Source organism: Lygodium microphyllum, chromosome 23, assembly GCF_053477565.2.
Source record: "Lygodium microphyllum isolate KBCC chromosome 23, Lygodium_microphyllum_v1.1.10, whole genome shotgun sequence".
In the NCBI taxonomy this organism is placed as follows: domain Eukaryota; kingdom Viridiplantae; phylum Streptophyta; class Polypodiopsida; order Schizaeales; family Lygodiaceae; genus Lygodium; species Lygodium microphyllum.
In genome coordinates, this window is record NC_141157.1 from 109,867,615 (window position 1) to 109,887,874 (window position 20,260).

Sequence of the window (20,260 nt, forward strand, 5' to 3'; positions counted from 1 at the left end):
CTGGAAGGAATATGAAGGCCTTGTCACCAAGTCGCGGCTGAACCTTCAAGGTCCCAAGCTAGGTGGTACTTGAAGATCTTGGGTATCAGTAGAAGAGATGACTGGTCGAAGACAGCCACCCCAAGAAAGTAGAGGATGGGTGAAGAACTTCATGTGGAGTAGGTTCCCCCTCTGAGGTAGGAGGTGGAGGGGTCCCCGCCGCTGAAGTCAAAGAAGAAGTAGATGCTCCCTCTGAGGGCAAAGAAATAACATCCCCCTCTGAATCCCCCTCTGAAGTAGATAGGCAATCCAAAAACTCATGGATCATGGACTCCGAAATGTCTGATGACGAAGGAAGTACCGCTGGTTGTGCCGAAGAAAGTATCTGGGGTGCTGAAGAGCTTCTAGAGGTAGCCTCTCGAACCTGAGTAAACGAGGGTGGGGAAGGGTGGGGCTCAAAAGGAGCAAGAAGTGGGTAACAGTCAGTGTCTCTTAGTGGAGCAAACTGGGTAGCCAAAGAAGAGGAAGGAGTCGAGCAGCCACTGTCTCTCGGAGGAGCGAACTGATGAGGAGACGGTATCAAACAATCATTGTCTCTCGATGGAGTGGACTGCAGAACCACGGGCCGTGGTAGCCACTGTACCCGAAAATAAGTGGGAGAAGATTGCCGCTGGCATTGCGACGATTTGCAAGAGGTTGTAGTGCCAATCGATCCTCCATGTGCTCGCAACAACCGAGTGCGCATTGGATGCCGCTTATTGCCTTGAGTATAGTACTCTGATAGCCGATGCAGAATGATCTCTGTGGCCCAGAAAGGAGAGGTGGCACAAGGAGTGCTTGGTGGAAGACGCATATACTCCGGGGGGGTGGGAAGCAAAGGTCGAAGTCGGCAAGCATCGGTGGTGTGTCCGGTGATGTCACAGTAGGAGCACCCAGTAGTTTGGTCATCTATTGGTAAAGAAGCCATGGATACCAGTGTGCCTTGCTAAAGAATGAAGAGGTCAGCTACCATGAACCACAAACCATGAACCACGAACCACGAACCACGAACCACGAACCACGAACCACGAACCACGAACCACGAACCACGAACCGCGAACCGCAATGTCCGCCTCAAGGGGTTTGAGGGTAGTGTGAAACACGAACCGCAATGTTTGCCTCAAGGGGTGGAAGGGTAATAGAAGGGTTGGAAGTGAACTGCATGTGGGAGGAGGATGCGACCAACAGTAAGAGACTGCAACCAATAGAAAAACGCAGGTGAGGAGAGAGAAAGACTAAAAACGCAGGCAGCAGGAGAGAAGACAAAACGTAGGCAGGTCAGCCTGCAGGAGAGAGAAAGACTAAAAATGCGAGAGAGAAAGACTAAAAAGGCAGGCAGCAAGAGAGAGAGAGAATAAAAACGCAGGCAAGACAGCTTGCAGGAGAGAGAAAGACTAAAAATATAGGCAACATGACTGTGATGATGTGGCAGGCTGTACGGTAGCAGGTCTGCACAAGAACAGCAGTCGCCTGGCTGGAATCAGCTCCAAATTGCGTGAAGAGGGCTGGAAATCAGGCGCGAACTGATGGAGACTGCAATGGACAGCTTCGGCTGAGATGTCCTCCGCGAACAAGGTGTGGGCAGCAAGCTGAAACACCTGAAATTTGCAAAAACGAGATTGTTTTCTGAATGGAGAGTGATCAGCAACAGTCACTTTGCTGTAAACAGCTGCAAACTGCAGGTGGAAGGCTGGAAACAAGTGCCATAGACTGTAGATGACAGCAAGGGATAGCTAAGATTGCGATGTCCTCCGCGAAAGGGGTGTACCAGCGAGACAGTAGGGTTGGCGGGAAGGAACACGGAGTGAACTCGGCAAACATGGAGAAGAGAAGAGAAGAGAGAAGAAACTTTGATGAATGGAATGATGAAGCTCTGAATCATGGAGTGAATGTGATACAAGGGATCAAGGGTGCCGTAGCACAAGGAAGATGATGAAGACAGTCACGAACCACGAACCGCAATGTCCTCCTGAAGGGGTGTGAGGGTAGTGGAGAGGCTGGAGAGAAGAGGTGACAGACTGAATGAATCAGCCGTGAGGAATGAATGAGAGTGGCCTATACATAGGCACAGTCAGTCTAGGAGGGCGCCCCTCTTTGGGGCTGCAAACCCTAAACACAAACCCTAAACGCAAAATGCAGAAACGCAAAAACGCAAACTGTGGATGAAGGGTTTCTCAACGAGAGAGAGAGAGAGAGAGAGAGAGAGAGAGAGAGAGAGAGAGAGAGAGAGAGAGAGAGAGAGATTTTTGCTTCATCTTTTTGTCTCTTGTCTAGTTGCACAATAGATCTGGTGTTTTATTTCCTGCACATGTCTCTTGGCTACTCAGCTACGCATAACAGCCCGTTCTTGGATTATGGGAAAGGTTCCCTCCATGCCTTCGTTGCATTCTGATTATTCGTGCCTGTTCCAGTTCTTGAGATGAATTGCCGTGTGGCATATCTGGCGTACTCGGAATGCCTTTATTTTTGATTCGGTCTTGGGCATCCATGGACATGTAGCCCGTATTTGAGGTTTGGTGTTATGGCAGATTTCTTCTACGATATCAGCTGACCTCATTCTTCCTGACATAGCTGCCCCCTGGCTGGCTATTGTTCGCTCTACACCACCAGTGTGATTTTCTTGTTGTGTTAGAGTCTTGATAGTCTTTCGTCACTTTCTTGAAGGACCTGATGGTTTGGTGTAATAGAATGTAAGAGATTTAGTGAGAATCTTGATCGGATGGTCTGATGTATATATTTTTCGGAGAGAGAGTTCTAAGCCAACGTGATGGTCTGGTGTAAAATATTTACTTAATTCAATTACCTTCACGAAGAGAGAGAGAGAGAGAGAGAGAGAGAGAGAGAGAGAGAGAGAGAGAGGAGGTGAGACAGACAACGGCTCTGATCTCGATTCTGCTCTTGCGCGCTTGCCATTCTGTGTCGACCTGGTTTTGTGTTGCCTTGAGTGCTGCCTTGCTCTGTGCCAAGCTATTGATCTGCCCTGTGATTACACCATCGGCGTTTTTGCTCTGCTACTACTGGACCTTCGACTTGTGTAGTGACTTTCTGACTGGAGCACATCGAAAGGACTTTCAGGCCTGGTTATGGAGAAACTACAGGAGTCAAATGGTATTGATATGGCTTTTCTAGACTAGCATATCAAGAATGGGGATGATAAAGATTTGGGCGAATCATATGGTGACTCTTCCTGCAGAATATGTTGGACAGTTGATGGATGGGGATGAGATGGGTAAACGTTGTAAAATGTTGGTTGATGAACCGGACTTGTGTGCCCAGAATTTGCCTCAGCCAAATGTTCATGCTTCATGCTCGCAGCTTGACGGGCCTTTTCAGTTTGTGTTGGCTTCTGCTAATAATCTAATGTCGGATTACGCTCAAGTCAATGAGGGTAAAGCGAGTTCTTTACCAGAAGGGAAACAAGTGGTAGCTGTCATGGGTACAGATCTCGTTTTACAGCAGATTGTTGCTTTCCATGAGAGGGCAGTCATCTTCTACTTCATGGGAAGGACTCCTTTGATCACTAGAATTCGAGCTTGGTTGCGGTCTATGCTTGTCGGTGCTGAGATGGGTCAAGTGATTTGCAGGCCTTGGGCTGGCATGGAATTGTGATTTCTAAGGGAAACATAACTAGACATTTGGGCTATCCTATGGTGTGGATGTAAGTCCTTGTACATTGCTAGATTGGATGTCATCTTGTATTCATGATCGGTTCATGTACTCGAAGTCTCAAGGCTGGCCTCTTCATGTGCGACTTAAGGTTGCTCAATGCATCATGATCAACATGATTTCTTTTTTCCTGCCTCTTCTTCCTTGGACCAAGAAGTCTCTTCTGGAATTGGTTCAACCTATCCGATTCATGCTGTGGAAAAAGCAAGGGAATCGCTTGGGCCAGGTGTGGATTTCATGGTAGTATATTACTACTCCTAAAAGGATGGGGGGAGCAGCTTTGTTGGATGCTAACTTGCATATGGCAGCCTTGAGGCTAGCACTTTTGCAGGCATTATGTACAGAGTTATCCCTGGTCAGATATTGCAAAATTTTTCATAGAAAAGACTGGAATCTCTCATGGCAGCACGGTTATTCAAGCTTCTTGGTGGCATGTGCTTAATTTCACAAGACTTGTAAAGGTCTTTGAGTCTTTTCTCCTTTCTCATTTGATTTCCTCTTGGTAGATGATGTCACGTTTTGTAGTTTGGCGCCCTCTTGATTATCGTAAGGAGGAGAATTCGTTGCGAGGTGAAGTACTGGCTACTTCCAAATTGTTGGATTGGCCTCGTAAAGATTTGCAGAGAGAGAAGTTTAATTGGATGGCTAGTTTGGGGTTGCAGACAGTTCTCGATGGTGTCATTCCTCGACAGGCCGGTCTTTATTCTTTTTGGCGTATCCATCAGCACTTCGAGGTACCTTGAGGTTATACAGGACTTCTTCTATACAGGACAGGTTTTTGAGGTTCGCCCCTTTGCTAGCTTTACAACCGTTGTCTCCCTGGCGTGATTGGAAGTTCGTGATTCTTGATGATTTTGAGAAAAAGTCAGCGAATCAGATTTATCATCAAATGTTGGAAGCCAAGAGATGGGTCACGGAAAAGGCTAATAAAGTATGGCATATTCAGGATAGCAAAAGGAAGTGGCAAGAAAGATTCATCCAGCTCTGGAAGTCTAAGGTTCTGTATTAGGGTAAAGTGTTCATGCGGAGGCTACTTATTGGGGGTCTTCCAATTGGCGATGTGTTGCATGCGCGCAAGATCTTTGCTGGTCGTTGTGTGTTTTGTACTACATGCGATGAAACAATGCTTCATCTCTTTGTCTCTTGCCTTGTTGCTAGACAATATGGAGTTTTGTTTCCCATGTGTGGTTTGCAACAACTCAGCGCTGGATATCAGTTTGTTCGTGGATTATGGGAAAGATGAATTCCTCGTCTTCTTTGCATTCAGATTACTCTTGCCTTTTCCATTTCCTTAGATGGACAGTCCTGTGGCATATTTGGTGCACTCGGAATGCCTTCATTTTTGATTTGGTGTCGGGTATCCATGGTCATGTGGCCCGTATTCGTGGTTTACTGTTATGGCAAATCTCCTCTATGGTCTCAGTTGATCTGGTTCTTCCCGACATTGCTTCTCCCTGGTTGGATATTGTTCGCTCCACTCCACTTGTTCTTTCTGAGCGACATTTCTGTGTTAGAGTTGTGGTAGACTTTTAGTTGTATTGCTGACCTGATGGTCTGGTGTATAAACGTGAGACTTGTATCCTTTCTGTTTGGTTGGCCTGAAGGCCGGATGTAAATATTCCAACATTAATATACGCTTATTCATGAAAAAAAAAGAGAGAGAATGCATCTCAAATTAACTCTTGTGTGGGCAAATGCAAAAGAAACTACACATACATGCATCTTTGCTTTTTTATGAACACACACACACACACACACACACACACACACACACACACACACACACACAAAACCCTTGAGCATTTTGTACACTCTTACCTTCATTTATTGCATTGATTCATTCACTTCATTGTTCTCTTCTTTTTGTGTCTGTGTTTGTGCTTTTAGCATTTTTGAGTTTTATGTTTTGCATTTAGTGTTTGAGTTTTGCACATCACTGTCTGAGTCTCTGTGTTTCGGTTGTGGTTGTACTTTCTATGTTTCCTTAGTGCAAAACCTAGCATATCTTCACAGCTTGTCCACTTGTCCACTTCTTGCTTGGTGTCAAATCTGTCTCGTGGTGCAATAGTCACCATGCCAAGAGCTAAGGGTGCCAGAAATAAAGTTCACTTTTTAATCAGAAAATTTGGAGTTTTATTAAATCATTTATGTTCATTTCTCATTCTGGTGATATCAAAGTCTTTGTAGGGGGGTTGTTCTGATGCAGTCTTAGGTTGGGATTTCTATTTTCTTGTTGTGGTGGGTTTATATGCTAACAATAGCAGTCACGTAGGTCAAGGACACAAGAGTGGATGCAATTGTGATTGGTTCATGGTGTGGATTCAAGTGGGTCTGATGGTGTTGAGGACAACTACAGTTCTAGTGAGTGCGTGTGACTTCTCATAACACATGACCAGCTAGACACGGTAAAGATGCATGTAGTTGCTTGTACTAAAGTTGAGTGCTGTTGTTCAGTTTCACTTTTTTGTGCTCTCTTTTTCTGCTGTATGGTACATAGTTGAGGGGTATTCCACCTTTCTGTTTTCTCTCTTGTTCTTGGAGTCATTCATTACGAGGTAGGTGCCTTGCACAAGTTGAGGGTCAAAGCAAACTTTGAGGTGAAGAAAACTCCCACTGATTTGGGCAAGTTATTTAGATGAATGTAGTAGAATAATGTGAAGGAATCTCAATTTAGGCAACTTTTGACCAACATTAAAATTTCCTCTTCAAAGTAGGAGAGGATTTCTTGAAATCTTTGAAGTTGAACATCAAACATAATCAGTATGGGGCTTCTCATGTGTAGCCTTAGCAGGTTGCTTCTTGCACTATGCACCTATGCGAAATTTTGGCAAGACTATGCACTTTATGAGATATATTGCAATAAAACTATCTTTCCAAAGAGATGAGTTTCGAGATTCTTGTGGGTTGACCTATTCCACATAGTTTTAACTTTCGTTAGATGTGAATAATCTGAAATTTTCATTGCTGCTTGAAGTGCTTGGTTGTTCAAGGAAGACTTCCTGGCCCCACATGGGGCTTCTTTTTTGGGGCGGGGGCAGGGGCACGAGGGGGCGTTTTTGATGACTTGGGGTATGTATGGAAATGCAAAAATGCCATAGGCTCTAAAATGCTTCTTGTTTTTGGTATTGCCTTTTTTAAGACTCTGTACTGAACAGCATTAAGTGTTCAGTATTTCATTTGACTAGCACTGAGACTTGTTCTTTTATGTTATGCACTTTTGATCATTCTGCTAATGTTATCATCAGGTGTTTCTGATGACTTGGGGTATATGTGGAAATGCAAACCTGCTATAGGCTATAAAATACTTCTTGTTTTTCATATTGCCCTTTTTAAGACTCTGTATTGAACAGCACTTAGCATTCAGTATTTCATTTGACTAACACTGACACTTGTTTTTTCTATTGTGCACTTTTGATCATTCTGCTAATGTTATCGTCATGGTTTGGATGTCAGGTACGTGGACAGATTAGTTTGAAATGCCATGGAACTCTAAGTTCAGGATTGGCTCACTACCCTTTCTCAGAATTTGAGCTAGTTGCAGATGAGGTGGAGCTGACTGATTCCACTATCAAGGTAGATTATTGCGAGTCCACTGATGTCTTCAGAGCTATGTCGTTTGGGCATGTTGTGTTCCTGTTATTGCGTTTATTTTCTGAGGTTTACAGTAGTAGGTTTCCCTGCTCAGCTTGTTTTACCTTTGCTCCCTATAATTCACTGTTTGAAGATTTTGATGTAAGGTTCTAGAAAGAGAAAGATAATGCATTTGTTTTTGTACCAATGCCAGTTTTACAATGTACAAGCTCATTATGTTTTTTAAAAACATGTCTGGAGCTGTAGGTGTATGGTGCATTGAGACTTTCAGTCAAAGTATTGCGAATGTCAAATTCAGTTCTGCAAATTGATGGCGGTGGGGGTATCATGGTTGCCACCTCGACAGTGGATGCTAGTAACTTTGTTTTGCTTCGGGTACATATTTATCATGATTTATTTTCAATGTAGTAATTTCTGATGAAGCGATTGACAAGTCCAACATGTGCAGGAAGGGTCAACAATTCTTTCAAATTCCAACCTTGGTGTTCATGGGCAAGGCTTTTTCAAGTTAAAGGGGCAAGGGGATGCTATCAAAGCACAAAGGCTTTTTATTTCACTCTTCTACAATGTCAATGTAAGATTCCTTATTGTAAATTCTTCAGTTATTTGCAATATCATCTGCACGACTTATATCACTTCTTAGGCAATGGTCTATTTCTCAACTGCCATGTTAATACGGACACTTTGAGTTAAAGTTTGTTGAAGACAATCTGTGTGCACGACTGTTTAATCTCCTCTCGGGGAAGTTTTGTCCACTGTGCTTCACCTTTTCCAAACATCAAAGGTTCTGGATATTAGAAGGAATGGTCCACTGCATTCTGAACTATAAGATTCTGGGTATTAGAAGGCATGGTGCACTGCATACTGAAATATAGTTCAGATATCTGTGGTAGTTGTATTTTTGCTTGTCTGAATAATCATTTGAAAATATACTGTCCGTTTGTAAGCCTGGGTTTTCATAGCAGCTGATGATTACATGAAAAGATTTTGGAATTTATCATTCTTTTACTAATGATTGAAGTGTGAACATATCATAGTACAAAGTGTGTTGAGTCTTCTGCTTTCTGGATTACAAAACAATCGGAATGTTGAAGTATACATGTGTAAATGCATGCAGATTGGACCAAAAGCTGTTTTGCAAGCCCCATTTGATGATGATTTATCAAAGTTTAGGTGAGTGAGTTCCCATATGTTTCTAGTTTCCTTTCTGTCACCATTGCTTACTTATTGGTTTGGTTTGATGGCAGTTTGGCAAACCTTTACTGTGACAGTGAAACATGCCCTAATGAGATTACTCAACCACCTGAGGACTGCAACTTAAACACCTCACTCCCATTTACACTTCAGGTTATTAATCTGCTTATGCATACTTCTCTGTCTGGTCCAGATGATCGTTCTTGCTTTAACTTGTTGGTATGGTTTTATTAAGTGAATGGAGTGGGCTTGTTCAGATCTGTCGAGTTGAGGATGTAATTGTGGATGGCATTGTGAAGGGAAGTGTTGTTCATATACATCGGGCGCGGACAGTCACAATAAATGCAGGAGGGCTAGTGAGTGCTTCATGGCAGGGTATGTATGCCGACGTTTAAAAAAACACAGGAGTTAAGTACTGGAATCATAATGTTTAGAGTTAAAAGCTGGGACTGGGATTTTGGCAGGTTGCAAGGGGGGTGTAGGAAAAGGAAGCCTGTCAAAAACTGGTGCTGCAGGAGGTGCTGGGCATGGAGGGAAGGGAGGCAGAGGTTATTTCAATGAGACCTGGGCAGAAGGTGGGAGAGCATATGGAAGCACAACTTTGCCATGTGAACTGGGAAGTGGAAGTGGCGATGCAACCACTTCTGGTGTTACTTTAGGTGGTGGAGTTATTGGTGAGAGCAGAGTTCATTCCTGCAGTTGATTCAGCAATGCTAACATTCATGTCTGTAATCAAGCACCTGTATATAGCTATAGTAGTTTAGGATTCTTTGGTGTCATTGGCTTAATAAGTTGATTTTGCAAATTCACTTTATTTATTCTCACCTTCAACTCCATGCCCAGCAATTCCTTAAAAATTCCAAAGCTAAAAACTTCACAATCAGCATCATCGTCTTCAGTTCCACTTATAATGTGATTTGTCTTGTATTACTATGTTAGCTCTCTTTTGGTACTCCCCTAGGTTGCCTTTGCAGGAGCTTTACACACATTTTGCACGTGTGGTGTTCAAAATTCAAATAACGATATTTTAGAAGCTATACCATTTTTTGCTGCAAGCACTGAAGACACATCAAACCAAGATTCAAGACTTAATCTTCTCAAAGTGAACCAATTGCATCATCATTCATCATTGAACAATGCTGTCAAAGGTCCTGTCTCACAGGTCATTGGAAGAGGTCTTTATGAGGTGTTTTTTTTTTTTTTTTTTTTTTTTAGAGAGAGAGAGAGAGAGAGAGAGAGAGATTTACAGTCACTACCCTGTCTTGCCTATTTTGATCTGTGGCCTGCATGGAGTTCTGGTGCTTTTGCTTCCCTTTTTCCCGTCCATGCCTTCTTCAAGTGAGCTGAATCTATTTTGTGATTGGGAGCTTTCCTCACAAATGTTTGGGAGTGATGTACTTGCACAGTTCATATTATATCAACACAACAGTCTACCTTCCTTTTAAAATTGTCACATCTTAAGCTCCTCTTGGTAGTTCTGCAAAGACTGACTGCAAAGACAGATGACTTAAAGACTTGGATAGGCTCATATCCATAGAAAGAAATGGAAATGATTCTAAACATCATATTGCTGTGGCAAATTGTCCATTCATTTTTTCAACTTGGTTTGTGAGTCTTGTAGCACTAGTGCATATGCTTTGGAAGTGTGCTTTAAAAAGTGGGTCTGCCATCTCCATTGTAAAGTTCAGTTTTTATTTTTTACAGTGATAGGATCCCTTGAACATCCAATATCAAGCTTAGATATCTATGGAGCATTGACGTCGGATGGCCAAAGCTATTATTCAGCTAATGAATCCAAGGAAATTGGGGGTCCAGGTGGCGGATCAGGTGGAAGCCTACTTTTTTTCTTGCAAACATTGACAGTTGGAAATGGTTCTCTTTTGTCCACGGCTGGTGGCCATGGTAGTACTGTAGGAGGTGGTGGTGGGGCTGGAGGTCGTATTCACTTTCATTGGTCAAACATTGCTACCGGAGAAGACTTTATTCCTATGGCTAGTGTGAAGGGATCCATAACAATAAGGTTGATATCTCAAACAAAGCTTTTGCGAAGAAAGACTAAGAGTAATGAGGCTTTTGCTAAGTGATATATTTCTATAAAATGATCTTTGCTGTTGACTTATATATGCAAGAATCAATGGTATGTTTATGTAAAGATTGTCTTTACTGGGTGAAGCTCTCACATATAGAACAGACACATTGTGGGGTGTGCTATCTTTATGGGGAGTTTTTATTGTGGGATGGTATGCCTTTGACATAACACAAACAGACATTTGCATTTTGCTGAATGTTTGTCCGACTGGCATTGTCTATCAATGGTGTTCACTACCAAACCAAGCTATTGATAATTTCTGTGCAATATGTTTCTCAGCTGTTTGTGGATTTTGAATAGGTTTTTCTACTTTGGGCACAATCAGGTCTGAAATAAGCAGTTGAAAGTCATGGTAAACACATTAGGTGCTGCCTGTACATTTAGTACTTTCCCTATTCTGGTGGCAGCTGTGCATCTGATGTGCACAGATCTAGGGTAGTTGTGCATGCGATCCAAGCTGCATGATTCATTTGTTTGAACTCTAGGAAACATAGATAAGCTGTCAGCTGATGATTGTTTTCATTTGTTGAAATGAATCGCATTGGTTGTTTTCATTGACTGGCTTTGTCCTTGGTAGTACAACTGAATTGAATCTTATCTTTGCTTTTGGAATATGTTCTATTTCAGGGGTGGATCCGGATCTGATGATGCTACAGATGGTGAAAATGGGACCCTGACAGGAAGAGATTGCCCTCCTGGGCTTTATGGTGTCTTTTGCAAGGTAATATCTTGTGTTATATTCCTTTACCTTTGCATCTCTGGGTCCTATTCAGATTTGCTTCGACAATGTATTTTAGACTTTGTGTATTCATGGATTGCATGTGAACATCATCTTGTTTGCAGTTCACCAAAAAGTCAATGCTTGTGGTACTAAAGATCAGTGTGTTTGGACTCAAAATTACTATGCATCTGCAATAATATGGTTACATTCTGAGGGAGACAGATAATGAAAACTGGTCATATTGAGTATGCCAAATACAGTAAGCGAAGTGTCTTGTTGATGTAGCTAAGTTTTTGACACAAATGTAATGAGATTTATATCCAAGTTCATGTCAATTTTTGACACAAATGTAACCAAAGTTTTGACACAAACATATTGAGATTTATATCCCAGATCATGATGATTTTTGGAGAGAGAATGCCAGAAGTTATTTACTGGCCTTATCACAATGGGACATCTGTAATGAATTATTTGATGCTTGTTCTCTTTGTATATCAGTGAGAGAAGGATGTCCTTTCTGTATCATTGTCAGATCCTTTACCTTTGGCGCACATCTCCTACCATCTCAATGCTTAGGGAGTCGTATGAATACGCTGATGACTTCTTTCTATGCCTCGAGGTGAAGATCAAGATCTGCACAAGCTTATAACAGCACTCTATTCATTTGCCTCTGTTTCCACAAAGTGACTGCTTCAGGACCTTAGCAGAGATAAAAACATTCTCCAAGAATCTCATCCTATAAGCATGGGGAAGAATATGAGAATGACAATACTTTGAACTTAACCGACTCCATCATTTCACACCATGAAAATAGGGGGGGAGGGCCCGGGGGGGGGGGGGGGGGAGATGTTGAGAAACCCTTCACATGCAGTTTGCGTTTTGCGTTTTGCGTTTAGGGTTTCACGTTTTGCGCTTCGCGTTTTGCATTTACGGTTTCACAGTGGACAGCCCCAAAAAGGGGCTGGGTGCCCACAGTGGGGCACCACCCTAGACAGCTGACTTCCACCATTTACGGTTTCACAGTGGACAGCCCCAAAATGGTTGAAATGTAGAGTTCAATCAATTCAGGAGGAGGAATATGCTAAATACAAATTGCTGGCCCAAGCGGAAGCTTTGCATGATAATAATTGTCAATCTCATTAGTTCTTTGGTCGTTTATGCAAGAAATACGCTTGGGAAAATATTGTGCGTTTGTTGGATGAGCAAGCTGTTATGGTTAGTGAACCTACTTTTATCATTCAAATGTGCATTGACTATTATAAATCTTTGTTGGGTCTATAGGAGATTCTTTCTGATGGTGTTCACTTTGCTCGTCGATACATTTGTGATTCGATTATTAATTAGGTTAAGTCTGAATGGGTTGATTTGATGGAGGTTGATATCTTAGAGGTTGAAGTGGAGGATGTGTTGTCCCATTTGCCACGAAGGAAAAGCCCTGGCTGGGATGGGCTTCCTAATGAGCTGTTTTCAGCCCATGTTGAGTAGCTTAAGGATCCATTAACTCGCATGTGTCAGCAAGTCTGGAATTTTGGTAGGATGCCTTTAGACTAGAAGATTGCTGTGATTCAATTGTTGCCTAAGGTTCCTTCTCCGACTTCTTTGAAACAATGACCCATTTTTGTTATGGGTTCTTTGTATAAAATCTTCTCCAAAATCATTGCTAATAGATTGCAGAAAGTATTCCCGCACTTGGTTCATCCATATCAATATGGTTTCATTAAGGGACAGAATATAATGCATAACATTTTGAATGTTCAATTGGGGATTGATTATGCCAAAGCCTCAGGCTAGCAGGTTGTTATGCTTCAGTTTGATCTTGAAAAGGCATTTGATCATGTTGCCTGGTCTTTCTTGCGGCAGCTGATGTCTACCATGGAATTTAGTCCTTGCATGACCTCTCTTGTTGATACCATTAGTCAGGGTGTTGTGGCTCGGATTGCACTTAATGGGAGAATCACAGATGAAATTGCTTTGTCTCGTTCTATTAGGTAAGGTTGCTCTCTCAGTCCTTTGCTATTTACTTTGGTCACTCACCCAATGCTCTCATTGTTGGATAAGTTGGCTGATCAAGGCGAGATTGTTGGTTTGTCTCTTTCCAGTGGTGCCCAACTTTTGTATCAATCTTTGGCTGATGATTCCTTAATGTTTCTTTAGGTTGATCACACTAATGTTAATAGGGTAATGGTTATGTGGAATCTTTTTGCTTTAGCATTGGGGCTTCATATTGATGCTAAAAAATCTACCATGATTTCTTGTATGGAGAGTGATTTACAAGCTTTGGATTGGTAAGGAGCGGTGATTTCTAAAGGAGATATTACTTGACACTTGGGTTATTCTATTGGTGTGGATATAGCTCCCCATGCCTTGCTTAATTGGATGTCATCCCGTATACATGATCGGTTCATGTATTGGAAGTCTCAAGGTTGGCCTCTTCATGTTAGACTTAAAGTTGCTCAATGCATCATGATCAGTATGGTCTCGATTTTTCTGCCCTTACTTTCTTGGACTAAGAAGTCTCTTTTGGAACCGGTTCAGCCTATCCGCTTCATTTTGTGGAAAAAGAAAGGGATTCGTATGCAGAGTTGCTATCAAAGGCACCAATAGCAGCTCTAGCTTGTCAGCCAGCTCGTCCCCCAGTCTCCCTTGTCTCGCTGGCCAGCGTCACTTGGCTTGGCTCTGTGTCTGCCTGCTAGCTGCTTGAGCATCCCTCCTCTGGTTTGTCCTTGCGCTACCTCCAGTAGCGCCTGCTAAGCAATCGTGGCTAGCCCTGCCCCCTTCCAATACTTCTACCCGTGCCGCCCTTTGCACGACATGCTTCACCTGTTGCAGGCGCCTGCCGCCCCCCCTATGCCAAATCACCACAGCTCCTTGCACCCTAGAGGCGTCACTAGTGCTTGCTAATTACAACAAAGTGCTTGCTTTAATTTCTGAAAATTTTGAGATTCCCAGGTTGGTTTTGCTTGAAGTATTGCTCTTTTGCTCCTTGATCAGTGACATTTACCATGGCAAATTAGGGAGGTGATGTATTCACATATGCGTCCAAGGAGGATAGGTTGGATGGCAATAACTATTATCTATGGTCTTTTATGATGAAAAATGTGCTGATTGCAAAGAATGGGATTATATCAGTGGTGAAGAAGTTAAGCTTGGAGTTGTGGCTCCTTCTACACCTCCTCCAGGAGGATATCAATAAAGGGCAATTCAGCCTACTCAGCTTGTTCAGTCCACTCTAGCTCAGCCACTTGCCTAGAGATTAGCAACACAAAAGGCATGGGGCGTATGGGATGCTAAGGCTTTGTCACTAATTGTATTGGCAGTTTAGCGGTCCATCATTACACACATTCGGTTTGTAGCTTCTTCACGAGAAGCGTGGCTGATCTTAGAGCAGATGTTTGTTGGAAAAAACGAGGCACGCATCTCTTTCTTGAAGAAAGAGCTTGAGACTGTGAAGATGGATAAGTGTGATTCTATGCAGGATCAGACTTGTGTGAGTGGCTTATGAATGTCAATGAGTATTACTCAAATGCGCAGTCAATATCTACTACTTTGAATTCATTGCTGCTCTCGTATTTGGCCTTTCATACGGCCTTGAACCTCACCATGAGGATTTTCCCACAATCACTTACCTTCCTTCAGTTGGTCAGTTTGCTCTTAGAGGAAGAGTAGACATGAAAGAACAGTGGTGTGGATGTTATAACCTCTAAGCAGGCTTTTATGGCAAGGCAAAATGGCAAGGGTAGGCAAGCTAAAAATGTTCCGTAGAGCTTTGGGACTTGAGGTACTTCATAGAGCAGCAAGAAATAGGGGGGCATGTAAGCCAAGAAGAACAAGTGTCACTATTGTAAGAAGCGAGGACTCTACTAAGGATGTGAGCACATGGTTTTTGATAGTGGTGCTTCTAGGCATATCACATCCCCCACAGGGATTTTCTTTCTTTCAATATTTCAGCTCCTGATGGCAAGTTTGTACATTGTGCCAACAATGCATCATGCCTTGTTAGAGGCATTGGGGAGATTGTGTTGACAGCTATTGATGGCTCTATTCTCCGTTTGCAGGATGTTTTATTTGTACCATGCATAAAGAAGAACTTGTTGTCTATTTCTTCTTTGGCAAAGTGTGGTTTGCAAGTCACCTTTAATGATGACAGATGTATGGTCAGAGATAAGGAACACATGACTTTGGTTTTGATTGACACTTTATGTCATGGGTTATATGAGTTAGATGCTTATACAATTGATCAATCAGTCTATCTAGCGTGTACTCTCACTCTTGCCATCTCACAGGGAGAGTTATGGCATGCTTGCTTGGGGCATGTAAACTATGGTAGCTTGATTCTTATGCATCGTACACAGATGCTTGATGGTTTACGTGTCTTGGAGAGACATCCTGAGCATACATGCGAGGGGTGGATTTTGGGGAAAATACATTGTTTTTCATTTCCTCGTCATGTTGCTTTTAGAGCAACTATTAGACTACAGATTGTGCATTCGGATGTATGTGGCCCTATGCAGAGAAAGTCATGAGGTTGTTACTATTTTGTCACTTTCATTGATGACTTTACTCGTTTTTGTTGGGTCTATTCTTTGGTGAAAAAGTAAGAAGTGTATGATGCATTTTTGGCTTTTGTAGTACTTGTTGAAAATCAATCTGGCTATAGGGTTAAGACTCTCCGTTTGGACCGAGGGAGGGAAATACATGTCTTCTATGATGAATTCTTTTATGAAGCAAAAAGGCATTGTCCATCAGTACGTCTTATACTCCACAACAGAAGGGGTTTGTGGAGACAAAGAATTGGTCACTCATGGAGATGGCCAGATGTATGCTTAAAGCAAAGAGCTTGCCACATAGTTTTTGGATGGAAGTAGTTATGTGTGCTTGCCATGTTTTGAACAGGTGCCCTACCAAGGCATTAATGAATGTCTATAAGCTGAAAAGGAATATGGATGGATCCATTGACCAATATAAGGCTAGGCTTGTGGCCAAGGGCTACGCACAAAAGAAAGGCTTTGACTATGAGGAGACATTTGCTCCTACATTTCACATGACTACCAATCGGTCTATGGTTTCTTTGGCTGCGCATTATGGATGGTGCTCTAGCTTGATATAAAGACTACATTTTTACATGGGGATCTTCAATAAGAAGTGTATGTATAACAGCCCTTTGGTTTTGCAGTTGCGGGATCCGAATACTTGGTGTGCAAGCTGAAAATGTCTCTATATGGTTTGAAGCAAGCTCCCCAAGCTTGGTATGCATAGATTGATGCCTTTTTACTCAGCCAGGGGTTCATAAACAGCTCATCAGATTCTACACTTTACGTATGTAAACAAGGGGAACTCTTGCTGGCCATAAGTCTTTATATTCATGATCTTCTACTTATAGGGACACATGCTGATCAGATTTCAGCATTCAAACAAAATTTGCAGCAAAATTTTGAGATATCAAATTTGGGGCGTTCGAACTATTATTTGGGCATTTAGTTCATTCATGAAGCTAGAAGCATTAGATTGTCACAGTCTAGATACATTGGTAAACTTCTTGAGACGTTTGGCTTACAGGATTCCAAGCAGTCTGTAAACCAATGGAACCTGGACTCTAGCTGTCCTTCCATGATGATAGTGATTTGTTTGATATTCGTATGTAGTTTCTAGCAGTTGGATGTCTCATGTACGTATGCAACACAAGGCCAGACATTTAGTTTATGGTTTAAACCTTGAGCGGATATATGCATAGTCCACACATGTCACAATGACAAGCTGTGAAGCGTGTTTTTGGTTAGTTGCTGGATACTAGGACTCTTGGATTGCTTTATATCAAGGGAGGATACCATTGCACTTACATGCTTACAGTGATTCTGATTAGACTAGTGATTATGATTCTCGTCACTCCACTAGTAGTAATTATTTCTTTCTTGTTTCATCTTGCATCTCTTGGCTTAGCAAGAAACAATCCACTATTGCCACATTGTCATGTGAAGTTGAATACAAGGCAACTTTCACTACTACAGTTGAATGCATATGGCTTAGATGCTTGTTGGTTGATTTGGATGTATTTGCTACGGAGCCTACTCCTTTGTTTACTTATAGCCAGAGTACCATTGTAGTGGCATGGAACCAAGTGTTTCATGCACGGACGAAACACATTGAGATCCACTATCACTTTGTTAGAGAGAGGCTACATGTAGGTGATATCAACCTTGTCTACTGTCCTACCACTAACAATGTGGTAGATATCTTCACCAAAGCTCTTTCTGACAAATTTGAAGCATTTTGCAATGCTTTAAATTTGATCTCTTTTGGTTGATGACCCTTGTATATTGATCATTCTTCACTTAAGGGGGGTTTGTTGGGTTTCACTTACAACTATGTTCATAGAGGAGTGCCGCTAATCCTTAGTAGGACACTTGGGTACTTTTTACTCTCCTAACGAGAGTTTTTCTCCCAGATTTATTCTCTTCTATTTTATGGGGCTATGTTACATAGTTTGGATAGTTATCGTGTTTTACATCTTTCGGGTGTGAATACACTCTAGTAATCCTAAGGTTTAAGGGTTGTACTTTGTACTTGCATCTTATACTCTTTTGTTTATTACATTGAGTGTCGTACTATCACACTCATACACTCTCTTTACTGTGAATTGTACTCTCAGCTAAGCTTCGATCTTAGTGCATTCTCTCACCTCTGATAAATAGTAACATCCTAAATTTTAGGAGTCTGCTAAATTTAGCTTCAGGAGAGCTCATCGTATAGGTTCACCGGTTCATGTTTTGTTTCTTTCATCATAAGTATATGGCTTCACTTTTTAAAACCAGTCATTATATAGGCTTCTAGTCAATGTGACTATCTGAGTATGAAAGTCTTAGTCATTTGAGCTTTCTGGTCTATCTGACCGTGCCACTAAACTTTTAATTTCTCTTGGGCATCTTGTCAATGACGACCCAAGTATAATTATAGGGCGTTTTTGCAAATTTCCACCCTTAAATAGAAATATGAACATTTAATTATATTTTGAAACACTTAAATAACACAAATGGTCTTTCAAAGTACATGAGTATCACATTAATTTAGAATCATGGAGCCAATATGTCTTGGTAATAATTGATATACAAAAGATTTGTCATACCGCTCCCTCTTGAAATCCATCTTGTTTTTAAAACATTCCTTGAAGTATTTTTGATCTTATAGCTTTTTCATAAGCTACAAGTATTTTTGGATAGTCTTTAAAATACTCTTTTGGTATCCATTTAAAATCTAAATGGATGTAATTTTTAAATTTCAGAAGAAATTTTTTAAAAATGTTTTCTTTCTCATTTTTTGATCATACGAAAGACTATTTGCTTTGGTTGAAGTATCTCCTCGTGTTCATTTACTTTAGATGGATTCTCTATTATATATTTTAATGGCGAAGGCCCTTCATAAGGCTACAGAAGATGGATATGAAAAGCATCGTGAATTCTCCAATGCTTAGAAATTTGTAACTTGTAACAAACATCAGTAATCTTTTCAGTGACTTGAAATGACTCATAATTTCTAATTATGAGCTTAGTGACTTAGGATGAAGGCTTGTTAGAGCTTCTTAGATGAGCTTTGTTAAATTTCAGCGATACCCAATCTTCTTCTTGTAAAATCAATTGCCTTCGATGCTTATCTGTTGCTTTCTTTTGTTTTTCTTGATATCTTTGGATAGCTCGTCTAACTTGGGTGAAAGCTGTATCCATATCAGACACTAGCTCATCGGCATGAAATATCTTCTCCTTGGTTTTCAGAATAGGTAATAAGAGTGGTGTTCCATATATGATCTCAAATGGTGCTTTATTTGTAGAAGTATGAACTGTGTTGTTATTGGCATATTCTTTGAAAGGCAAATACTTTTTTCATTGTTGGTTGGCTTTATGGCAATGACACTTTAGCATATCCAATATTGTGAGATTGACTATCTCACTTTCACCATTTGTTTGAGTAAATGTAAGCTTTGTATCCAAAAATTCAAAAAGAGCTCGCGAAAAGAGACTAGTGGTTCGTGGATCTCTATCACCCATAATAGATTGTGGTAACCCATGATACTCAAATATTTGTTGAATAAATATTCTAGTCATATGTTGAGACTTGATAGTCTTCTTGAATGGAGTAAAATGAGCATGTTTGCTAAATGTGTCAATAATAGTTCATATGTCATCATTTTCGTTTGCTGATTTTGTCAAGTCAAAAATAAAATGCATAGCAATGTTTTTCCAAGGTTGACTTGGAATTAATAATGGTTGTAAAAGCCTACATGCTTTTGGCGGTTAAACTTAATCTTTTGGCACATAAGACATTATTTGATAAATTGTTCAATGTCTCGTTGAAGACTTGACCAAAAGAAATACATTTCAAGCGCCTCGGTTGCGGCCAAAATACCACGATGAGCCACGTAAGGAACCACATAACATTCTTTCATTACTTTAGGCATGAAATCTTTAGTAACATATAACTTATTCTCTATTAAAAAAAATCCATCTTTGATAACATAGGAGTTTATCCTTTTACCAAGTTGTAAACTCTCCTAGATAATTTTAAAATCTTCATTAGAAGTATACATGTCTCTCATACTAGTGAAATTTGTATGATGAATCATAGACATTGCAAGAATTTAAGGTCTTCTTGACAGTGCATCTACTACCTTGTCTTGCTTCTCAGGAATATGCAATATTTAATAGTTAAATTGAGCTAAATAATTGGCCCATCAAATATGCTTTTTAGAAATCATTGGTTGGTTGAGAAAATGTGTCAAAGTGTCATGGTCTGTCTTGATGAGAAATTCTCCACCTAAAGGATAGTGTCTTCAATCTTCTAAAGCTTAAATGATGGCCATTAACTTCTTTTCATAGATAGCAGTATTCTTTTTTTCATTTTGTAATCTTCTACTTGCCTAAGCAATTGCATGTCCTTCTTGGTTTAAGACTGCATCAATGTAGTCTCTTGAAGCATCACATTCCACAAAGAAA

The 20,260-nt window shown here is 41.1% G+C and overlaps 1 protein-coding gene across 2 annotated transcripts in view; it reads left to right on the forward strand.

Annotated features, from left to right (window-relative positions):
* LOC148016610 (ephrin type-B receptor) overlaps positions 1–20,260 on the forward strand; it is a 158,817-nt gene that overhangs the window by 64,641 nt on the left and 73,916 nt on the right. For both annotated transcript variants that reach the window (XR_015688087.1, XM_087664191.1), the window contains exons 6-14: positions 7,138–7,257; positions 7,522–7,650; positions 7,724–7,849; positions 8,393–8,448; positions 8,523–8,622; positions 8,727–8,844; positions 8,934–9,143; positions 10,174–10,489; positions 11,186–11,279. Coding sequence is in view for 1 of the 2 variants with exons in the window: in XM_087664191.1 (XP_087520317.1) it covers positions 7,138–7,257; positions 7,522–7,650; positions 7,724–7,849; positions 8,393–8,448; positions 8,523–8,622; positions 8,727–8,844; positions 8,934–9,143; positions 10,174–10,489; positions 11,186–11,279 (1,269 nt within the window). In the remaining variant the exon portion in view is untranslated. The remainder of the gene's footprint in view (positions 1–7,137; positions 7,258–7,521; positions 7,651–7,723; positions 7,850–8,392; positions 8,449–8,522; positions 8,623–8,726; positions 8,845–8,933; positions 9,144–10,173; positions 10,490–11,185; positions 11,280–20,260) is intronic.